Genomic DNA, 11,277 nt, shown 5'->3' on the forward strand with positions numbered 1-11,277 from the left:
TAATAAAAAAAAAAAAAGAAAAGGAAAAAAAAAAAATTGGAAATAGAAATACCATTTGATCCAGCAATCCTACTACTAGGTATATATCCTAAAGAAGTGAGAGCCAGGACACAAATAGATATATGCACAACCATGTTCATTGCAGCACTATTCACAATACGGAAGAGATGGAAACAACCTAAGTGCTCATTAGTGGATAAATGGATAACCTAATTATGGTAGAGTGGAATGCTATGCAACACTAAAGAATAATGAAGAATCTATGAAACACCTCATAATATGGATGAACTTGGAGGACATTATGCTGAGTGAAATAATTCAATTACAGAAGGACAAATATTGTATGAGTCCACTACTATAAAAAGTGAAGGAAAGGTTTACACATGGAAGAAAAGTGTCTTTGTTGGCTGCTGGAGATGAGAGGGGCGGGGAGGGAGAAAATTGCTAACTAGGTAAGAGACATGTATTGATTTGGATGAAGGGAAAGGCAATATACCAAAAGTGAGTGACCAGCACAATAACACTGAGGAAAAGGAAGACATAGAGTGGTGCACAAGAGGTACAGACAAAGGTTCCTCTTTTTTAATATTTTAAAATATTGAAAAGGTAAATATTTTTCAGTATACAATACTGCATTATCAGTAATAGCAAACATTAATCTACAGTTAGATATATACATAGGAACCCAAAAAAACAAACTCACTGCCATCAAGTCGTATCTGACTCATAGCGACCCCTCCTTGGGTTTCTGAGGTGGTATGACTGCGGAAGTAGATTGCCCAACCTTCCTTCTGAGAAGTGGCTGGTGGGTTTGAATTGCTAGCCTTTTGGTTAGCAGTCAGATGCCTTAGGCACTACTCTACCAGAGCTCCTACACACATAGGAAGACAGGCTAAATGATCAGGTATGGATAGGCAAAGGGAATATACCCATGACATGAATAGGTTTGGCAGATGTTATTTCTACATACATATTTGTTTGTGCTATAAGAATATCCATATATATAATAGAGCTAACAGGGAGCAACGTTATGATAACTTCTTAGCCTCACCTTGAGGGAGTGAGTTACTGGGCCCGTGGACTTGGGACCATAGTCATGGGAGACATCAAGCAATTGGAATAACATAGTACATAAAAACATTGTTCTGCATCCTAATTTGGTTAGTAGTAACTGGGGTCTTAAAAGCTAGTGAGTGGCTATCTGAGATGCAACAGTTGCTCTCCCCTCGTCCAGAGCATAGAAGAGTGAAGAAAATCAAAGGCATATGGAAACAGTTAGTCTAACGGACTAGTGGACTATGGGAAACTCAGCCTACATGACCCTGAAACTGGAAGAACTAGATGATGCCTGGCTACCACTGCCAACCACTTAGAAAGGGATCAAAATCAGAGACCGGATAGAGTGGGAGAAAAATGTGGAGCACAATTCAAAATCATAAAAACAACTAGGCTTACTAGTCTGATAGAAATTGGTGAAACCCCCAAGACTGGGGCCTCTGTCATTCTTCAGGCCTAGAGTTGAACTCACTCCCATGGCATAACTTCCAGCCAAACACCAGATAGGTCTGTGAGATGAACAGTTACACCAGGTGTGTGTACTCCTTACAGCAATCAACCATGGGATATCAGAAGGGCAGCATTTGTACAGGGAGAAAGCTTAGAGGATAGGACTGCCTACGAAAGGACACAGGGGAAAGATACCCACAGGGAGAAATTGGGAAGAAAGCTATTACGTTGGGGGGATTGCAATCAGTGTCACAAAATAACATATGCATGAACTGTTGAATGGAAAATGAATTTTTTCTGTAAATTGCAGCCACATCCTAATTAAAAAGAAAAAAAAGATGAGGAAGAGAAAGAAAAGAATTCTTATAACTCAATAATAAAAGAACGAATAACCCAATTTAGAAAAATGGGCAAAGGACTTGAATAAACATTACTCCAAAGGAGAATACCAGTGGCCAGTAAACACATGCCAAGATACTCAACATCCTTAGTCATCAGGGGGGTGCAAATCAAAACCACAGTGAGATGCCACTGCACAACCACTGGAATGGCTACAATCAAAAAAGGCAGACAGTAGTAAGTGTCGGCCAAGATATGGAGAAATTGGAACCCTCATGCACTGATGGTGATGATGTAAAATGGTACAGCCACTTTGGCAAATAGTCTGGCTGTTCCTCATACAGTTATACATAGATTGCCCTATGGCCCAACAATTCCACTCCAAGGTATATGCACGAGAGAAAGGAAACATGTTCATACAAGTACTTGTAAATAAGTGTTTATAGCAGCATTTTTCATAATAGCCAAAAGGTGAAACAATCTGATATCGCCTGATGAATGGATAAACAAAATAAAGAATATCATTACAATGGAATAGTATGCAACCATAAAAAATAATTAAGTACTGATATATACTATAACATGGATGAACTTGAAAATATTAGGCCATATAAAAAAATGGACTTCATATTGTATAATACCATTTGTATGAAAAGTCCAGAATAGGAGAATTCTATGGAGACAGTAGATTTATAGAGACTGAAAGTAGAGTAGGGGTTTCTTAGGGTTGGGACTGGGTGGAAGTGGAAGCATAGGAGAGCAATAGCTAAAGCGTATATAGGATTTTGTTTTTGAGGTGAAGACAGTGTTCCAAGATTGACTGCAGTGATGGTTGCACCTATATGAATAACCTAAAAGCTATTGAATTGTATACTTCAAATGGGTAAATTAAATTGTATGTAAATTATACCATAATAAAGGTGTTTTTTAAAAAAAATGAAGTATATAGCCACCTACAGAATATTCTTGATAAAAATGTTTAATGTGAACTTAATAAAGCCTTGAGATCTAACTTGTAGTTTATAGGAAATTTGTGGAAGAGATGGGCAAGATAAACAATATCACAGGGAGATAAATTTAGGACATTTGAAAATGAATTTAATAGGACTTTTTATAGGAAAACTGGTCTGGTCTCTATCATAAAGAACAAAAGGCCAAGGGTGGGGAACGATAGACTACGTTAGCTATGAATGACTTAAGAGATTCAAAAACGGGTAAAATGTGTAGATCTTGGTTTGAACACACATTTATAAAAGACATTTTGGATATAAGTAGGAAAACAATGTGAACGAAGTATTTGTTTATATTTAAAAATTATTGTTGATGTTGTTAGCTCTAACAGTGGTATTAATATTATGTAGAAAGATATCCTTTTCCTTTTTAGAGATGCATATTAAAGTATTTATGGGTGAAATGTTATGATGACTGTGTTTTCTCTTAAAATACTTTAGTAAAAAAAATTGAAACATACAGAAGAATATTAAGTTACTAAAAAAGGGTATATTTATTATACTGGTTTTTCTGTATATTTTAAATTGTTACTAATAAAAAGTCAAAAATAAACAAAATCCCTCAATTAGTTCAACTCCAAACAAATAATGTAAAAAATTACAAATTGTCCCAGAGCAGAGGGGGGAAAAGGAGAATTTTGAAATTTGTTATATAAAGCTCTAACCTCAGTTCTGACAGAATATAGCTCCAGAAATTACAGATCAGTTTTATTAATGATTATTATGCTCGTGTCCTAATTAGCATATGAAATGAACATAAAAGAATAATAAAAGACAATCATTCTTACATTGTGGGAATGAACTCCTCTTGAAATTTACCTGTAAAACCATTTGGCATTTGGGCCTGGTAACTTTTGGGAATGTAACAATACATAACATTCTGTTTCTTTCAATGTGATTAACCTCACATCAGAAGCCATAAATCATGCCTAATGATGAAGCACTAACATATTCTTATTATAGATAGAGACTAGATAAAGGAATCCAGTATTATGACAATTATCTAACACAGTTCCAGATTTACTGCCATGAGAGAGACAAATAGAATGAACTAAGATTATAAATATTAAAAAGGAGGATGCAAATGGTCATGACTGAAGATTAACTGAAAAAGAATTAGAAACTATAGTAGAGTTTAGTAAGGTTATTGGTTATAGAATTTTATGTTAAAAATCAGTTTTCCTGTCCCAATTTATTAAACAGAAGAAAAGAGCTCATATACTATAGTATCAAAAGCATAAAATACCTAGGGAAAAAACTAAGAAGAAATCTATGAAGTTTATATTAAGAAATCTTTAAAACTATTTTATGACAGACATAAAAGAAAAAAATGAAATGAAAAGATATACTTCTTTCTTTAATTGGAAGATTCAGTATCACAAAGATAATTTTTTTCCAAAACTATAAATTCAGAATATTGCCACTTAAAATAGCAACCAGACTGTTTTTGGAATTTGACAGAGTAATTCAAAAGCTGTGTTAAAACTAATTTGTGAGTATTTCCAGAAAAATTGTGAAAATAAGAATTATAAATGTGTAAGTAGGTCTAGCAGCTTTAAAATGTAGTCAAGAGCTATAGTAATCAAAACAGTGTGACTCTGGTACAGGAATGAACAGCAAGTCAATGGAATAGAAAGGAGAATTTAAACTCAAATTGATAGTAAAAATTTCATTTCAGATCAGTTGGGGAATAATAAAATAAATGGTGTTGGGATAACTACTCATTTGAGGGGGGAAAAGTAAAGTTTGATCAGTGTTAATATCAGATAAATCCCAGAAATATCAAAGATAAAAAGTTTGGGGCTCTTTTAGGAAAAAAGAATACAAACTCATTAGAAGAAAATGTAGGTGAATTGAAAAGATTAATCTTGCAGTACATCAAACCTTGCTAAGATTTAAAAATATATATGCCACAGAAAGGAAAAGATCGATAAATACGACTTCACAAAAGTTTTCTCCTTTATAGCAAATAGCAAGTCATAAAATTAGTGACAAACTGGGGGAAAAAATATATGATATATGACAAGGATAACGGTCCATCATTAAGAAACTCCTAATATTCTGTATATCTGTCCTGTGAGACCACTCCCATACATAGAGTTTGCAAAACTCTAAATGGGAGGAAATAGAAGAATTATGTTTGGAGAAATAAAGCACATTCTTTTCATTTGAGTAAGGATAATGGTCCATCATTAAGAAACTCCTAATAGTCTGTATATCTGTGCTGTGAGAACACTCACATACATAGAGTTTGCAAAACTCTAAATGGGAGGAAATGGAAGAATTATATTTGGAGAAATAAAGCACATTCTTTTCATTTGAGTAGAACCAGTAGACTATAACATCATGGACAAGTGCCCTAGGTTTGAATTATAAGCCCACTAACTAGCTATGAGGGAGCTCTGGTGGCATAGTGCCTAAGGCATTTGACTGCTAACTAGAAGGCTGGCGGTTCAAACCTACCAGCTGTTCCTCAGAAGGAAGGTTGGGCAATCTACTTGTGTAGTCATACCACCTCAGAAACCCAAGAAGGGGTTGCTGTGAGTCAGCTCTGACTCAATGGCAGTGAGTTTGGTTTTTTTTTTTTTTTTGGGGGGGTGCTATTTTGGTATATATGCTAAGAGAGTGTTTTGTGGCTTTTTATATCTTTCCGTGACTGGCCGTTACAGAAGACCATTTGTGGACTTGAGTGTAGCTAAGGAATGCTTGGTAGTAGTTGGCTTCTTGAGTGTACAAAATGCACCCTACCCCTGCCAAACACATACGCATCAAAGGATTCTGCTTTGTTTGAGGGTTATCTTAAATCATATGGCCTTAGAACAATGACTTCAACACTGAACTTGCTTGAGCTTAGATTTCCTTGGATTTATAATTAGATTTAAATAGCAATTTTGGTCTTTGAGGCTTATTCTAAAGGTAAACGTGGATATTCTTGAACTGTTCATGATCTGGAGTTGAGCAAAAGGCACCTTATGGCCACCATATAATTATCAATTCATATAGCACAAACAATCCTGCATACTTAGCATTTTGTTCATCTCTGCTTTGATGGATGTGAAATCTACACTCTACCAGGTGTATGGCATTGTGCCAAGTGTAATGAGAATTTTCCAAGTGTAATCAGAGCTGGACTAATGCTAATAGCCACTCATCTGGCATTTGGCAATGTCTTTTGAAGAGAAGTGCCTTTTTAGTATATCTAAAGCAGATTTTCCCTAGTCCTGCAGTATATTTCTGGTTAATTATTAAGATTTTTTTTTCTTTCCATTTAAGTTATAGCCCTCCCCTCTCCATTGAACTTATTTTCTAAGCTATAAATGATTTCCTCAAATGTTTCTTATGTACCTACTTGCATGGGAGGTACAGACAACAAAGATGAACCCTTTTGCACATACAGTACTGTGTTGTCAGTGAAGGCTAACATTGATATACGGGTGGATAGATGGGTGGACAGGCTGAACTATTAGGTATGTCTACGCAGGAGGCAATGTGCCCATGACCATGTATAGGGTTGGCAAACAATGTTTCCACAAGTGTATTTGTATGTTCTGTAAGAATTCCCAGGTATATAGTAGAGCTGACAAGGGACAAGGTTGTAGTCACTTCTTGGCCATAGCCAGCTACCCAGAGGGAGTGAATAGTTGGACCTGTGGGCTTGGGACCATAGTTGCAGGGGACATCAAGCTTAATGGGCATAACATAGTATACAAAAACATTGTTCCACATCCTATTTTGGTGAGTAGCTACAGATCTTTAAAAGCTTGCAAGCAGCCATCCAGATGCAACGATGAGTCTCTCCTAATCCAGAGCAAAGAAAAATGAGGAAAACCAAAGATGCACGAAAACAGTTAGTCCAAGGGACAGGTACACCATGTGATCCTCAGGCTATACAACTATTAGACCAGAAGAACTAGATGATGCCCAGCTACCCCTGTCAACCACTCGGGGGATCGGATGTAGGAGATCCTGGATAGAATGGGAGAACAATGTGGAATAAAACTCAAAATCATTAAAAAGAAAAAAAGGGACCGGGTTTGCCATTGTGATACAGCCTGATGGAACCACTGAGACTATGGCCCCTAGCTGTCCTTCAGGTCTGGAATTGAACCCACTTCTATAGCTTCCAGCCAAACAAAAGACAGACGTGTGAGCTGAACATTTACATTAGGTAGATAAACTCCTTGGAGAGGTCAATCATGGGAGAATAGAAGGGCTGTGTATGCACAGGGAGATAGCTCAGGAGGCAGGAGTGCGTGGGAGGGAAGGACACAAGACAGAGGTAACTATAGAGAGGAAGTGGGAGGGGAGCTGTTGCCTTGTGGGACATTGCAGTCAATGTCATGAGACAAAGTGTATGTGAGCTGCTTGTTGGAAAATGAATTTGCTCTGTAAGCTTTCACCTGAATCACAATAAAAATTAAAAAAAAAAAAAAAGTTTCTTATGTACCTACTAAACGTCTTCCAAAGAACTTAGCTTCTGAATGATATGATATACAAGTAATGAGTAGTTTCTTTTAACTTTTCACCTCAGACTACTTTTTTGAAGAGTTGAAAGGAAATGTTGAACTCAAACAATGATAGAAAACACGAGTGAAGTTAGCAAGTACTGGTCTTAGTATCTTTGTACTGTTTCTATCTCTGCAGTAAAGGCTACTGAGCAAAATTTCCAGAGAAAAGAGGACATATTAAATAAAGGGTAAAAATTGAAATCATAGAATACTGAGGGAGTGAGACAGAATAGGTACTAAAGATTATGTGGGCCATTAGTGGTTCTGTGGCCAACGAATAAAAAAGTTTATTGTTACAGTGTATAGCAGTTTAAAATTCAATATTAAAAGCCTGATGAATTACTCCTGGATTTTTATTTATTTATTTTTTGCCTGAAAGAGCCTGTTTACTCATTTTAAAACAGCTTTATTGAGACATAATTCATATAGCACAAAATTCACCTTTTTAAACTATAATTCAGTGGTTTTTAGTACATTCACAAAGTTGTGCAACCATCACTACAGTCAATTTTAGAACATTTTCATGACCTCAGAAAGGAACCCTGTACCCACTAGCAGTAACTTCCCATTTTTCCCCAACTTCTTCAGATTTAGACAACCACTCATCTACTTTGTCTTTGGAGATTTGCCTGTTCTGGACATCTTATAAAAATGGTATACAATAGGTGGTCTTTTGTGACTGATTCTTTCAATTGGCATGATGTTTTCAAGGTTCATCCATGCTGTAACATGTATTAGTATTTCATTCTTTTTATGCTGAGTAGTATTCCATTATATAGATATGCCACATTTTATTTAACCATTTATCATTTGATGGTCATTTGAGTTGTTTCTAGTTTTTAGCTATTATAAACAATGCTGTTTTGAACATTTGTGTACAACTTTTCATGTAGTATGTGTTTAACTATTTGAGGAACTGCCAGACTGTTTTCCAAAGTGGCTGTACTATCTTACATTCCCACTAGCAGTGTGTCAGGGTTCCAATGTCTCCACATCCTTACCAGTATTTCTTACTGTCTGCCTTTTTGATTATAGCCATCCTCATGGATGTGAAGTGATATCTTCATTATTCTAGGAAGTGGTATGAGCTCTGGTGGCACAACGAACCCACCCAGTGGCTCTGCAGGAGAAAGACTTGGTAATCTGCTTCTGTAAAGATTACAGCCAGGAAAACTCTGTAGGACATTTTTACTCTGTCACATGGGATCACTATGAGTTGGAATTGACTCAGCAGCATCCAACAATAACAACAGTGGCTTAAAAGGGTGGCATAGTTGCTAAGTCCTGGACTGCTAAATGAAAGTTTGGTTTTTCAAATCTACCCAGAGGTGTCTGGGAAAAGTAAGGCCTGGCAGTTTGCTTCCAGTAGGTCACAGACTTGAAAACCCTATGAAGTGCAGTTCTTATCTGCACACTTGGGGTCACAACGAGTTAGAATGGACTTGACAACTACTAACATCAACCAAAATAGCTTATGATGGGGAGCATTCTGCATTGGTTTTTAACTGGACGGGTTGAACATTGCATTTATTAAGGCAGCAGTGTTCAGTAATGGAAAGAACATTCTTTTATTTGGGAGTCAAAAGACTTTGATTTTAGTTTTGTGCTATGTACAGATTACATAACCTATTCTGCATTCCTTCTCTTTTATAACAATATTTGTTCCTTATCTTTTAAATGTGATTAATACTTGCTCTGCCTTTTTTACAGTGTGGCTATGAGGATCAGTTGAAATACATTATGAGGAAAGTTTTTATAAGCTATAAAACCAATTCTCATATGATATTATCATAATTAAGCTACTCAGAAAGGCAGAGAAAAAGATTCATAGGGGAGAGTATCACCAAAGGGGAGCTCCATTGTTCTACCTTTTTCTCATCTGTAGTGCCAACTTCACCACACGGGGTTAAGCTAAACTGATGTGAATATCAAGCCTCTTGAGCACAGCTTCAATTTGTTCCTGGGAGATGGTGTAGTAAACTCTATTAAAATGATTATTTTAATTAACAACATTATTTTCCTTATCCATTTATTTGTAAGTAACGTTGGTGGTATGTCATTCTATACTTTTTTACAGAATTCACGTTGTCCATTGAATGAAGAGGTAATTGCTCAAGCCAGGAAGATATTCCCTTCAGTGATAAAATACATTGTAGATATGACTATATGGGAAGAGGAAAAAGAACTGCCTCTTGAACTCCAGATAAGGTGAGGAACATTGTCAAAAGGGAGAAGTTTTAATTTTGGTTATTTATATTGAAAAATAAATGTTGGATAAATGTTTATATTGCTATTATTATTTATTGCTTAATCTATTATATTAATTATCATTATGAAGTAATAGCAATACCTCTTGAGAATGCTTTCAAACTGTCCATTTTTATGACATATAGTTAGGCACTATACAGAAGTTAAGCAAAAAGAAGAGCCTGTCGGGAACTTTTAATTTTAAGAAAAGTCAGTGTTTTGGGAGTCTCGTTCTTAATGACTTATGAGGATATAGCAGCCACTCACTCTAGTGGGTAAGTAAATTACACAGTTTGATTCTGGTTTGGACTAGCCTTCAGGTTCTCCACAGAGATGTCTGAGCAAAGGTAGGGATTTGGGAGCACTGAGTCTCCCCTTAGCCCAGTTTTTGGCTCTTTTCCTCACCAAGAAAAATTTCACATTAGATTGAGGAGACAAGCCTTTCCTGTGCTTTGGTGTCTAGGATTATTATAGTTATAGGGATTTAAAATTTGTAGATAAAAAGCAGCAATTTCTAATAGTCATAAGTCTTTCAGTGACATTAATTTTTCTCTTAACTTACTAATGCAAGAAGGAATTCTGGACGTGATAGAAGGGTGCACGTTGGGCCTTGTGGGAATTTTTCTACCTGTGTAACTAACATTAGGAACAATGTATACAGAGCTTTTAAACAAGTCGCAAAATTGCAGCACCAATGGAAATAGAGTTGTTCTTTGAGTTTGCTGGATTTTGTGTGTTTTGCTCTTAGAAGGTGAGCAAACTAAGAATTTTATATAAAGATACTAAATTTGTTATTTCAGTTCTCGCTGGGCCATAGACTGCTTGGGGAAATAAAGATCATCAAAATTTGTTTCCACAAGAGGTTTAATTTCAAGTTGGTGATAATCTCACTAAAGCCTTTAAGAAACCTTGTGCTAGTGAACAGAATGCTAGCAATCTGCCCGTATATGAAGGAGAGTTGCTTGAGTGTGGTTGTACTTATGGGTAGCACTGGACTCTGGATTCCTAGAACTGAGTTCTAGTCCCTTTCAACTGTTGTTGGCATTGTGACCATGGATAAGTCTTTGAACCTCAGTTTCCTAAGCTTGAGAAAGGCTGAGAAAATATACTTCCTTTGAGTTCTGGGAATTAATTGAGTTTATTTTAAAAGTATATTGTGAAAAGACAGGCATATGAATTGAACATTTACCTGAGGTAGATACACTCTTTGGAGAGAATAATCATGGGAGAAAGAAAGGCTGTTATGCACAGGGTGACAGCTCAGGGGGCAGGAGTGTATGGAAGGATGTACACAGGGAAGAGGTAACTTTCAGGAGGAAGTGGGAGGAGAGCTGTTGAATTGTGGTAAATTTTAGTCAGTGTCATGAGACAAAGTGTATGTGAACTGCTGTATGGAAAGTGAATTTGCTCTGTAAATTTTCACCCAAATGACAAAAAGAAAAAAAAAATATATTGTGAATTGTCTAAAATTGGTAATAACACCTAACGTTTATGTAGCCCATAACAGTTTACTTAGTGTTTTGACATAACTGTTTTATTAGGTCCTCATAACCACTCTGTTGTTGTTATTTGCCGTCGAGTCGGCTCCGACTCATAGCGACCCCTCCTTGGGTTTCTGAGGCAGTATCACTATGGAAGTAGGATTGCCCAACCTTCCTTCTGAGGAG

At 36.3% G+C, this 11,277-nt stretch overlaps 1 protein-coding gene across 1 annotated transcript in view; it reads left to right on the top strand.

Annotated features, from left to right (window-relative positions):
• Window positions 1-11,277, top strand: part of UBR1 (ubiquitin protein ligase E3 component n-recognin 1) — a 224,454-nt gene that overhangs the window by 74,575 nt on the left and 138,602 nt on the right. Inside the window, exon 5 of the mRNA XM_007935324.1 lies at window positions 9,441-9,571. Within this exon, the coding sequence (XP_007933515.1) occupies window positions 9,441-9,571 (131 nt within the window). The remainder of the gene's footprint in view (window positions 1-9,440; window positions 9,572-11,277) is intronic.

This window comes from Orycteropus afer, unplaced genomic scaffold (genome assembly GCF_000298275.1).
Source record: "Orycteropus afer afer isolate SDZICR_OR568_19922 unplaced genomic scaffold, OryAfe1.0 scaffold00026, whole genome shotgun sequence".
In the NCBI taxonomy this organism is placed as follows: domain Eukaryota; kingdom Metazoa; phylum Chordata; class Mammalia; order Tubulidentata; family Orycteropodidae; genus Orycteropus; species Orycteropus afer.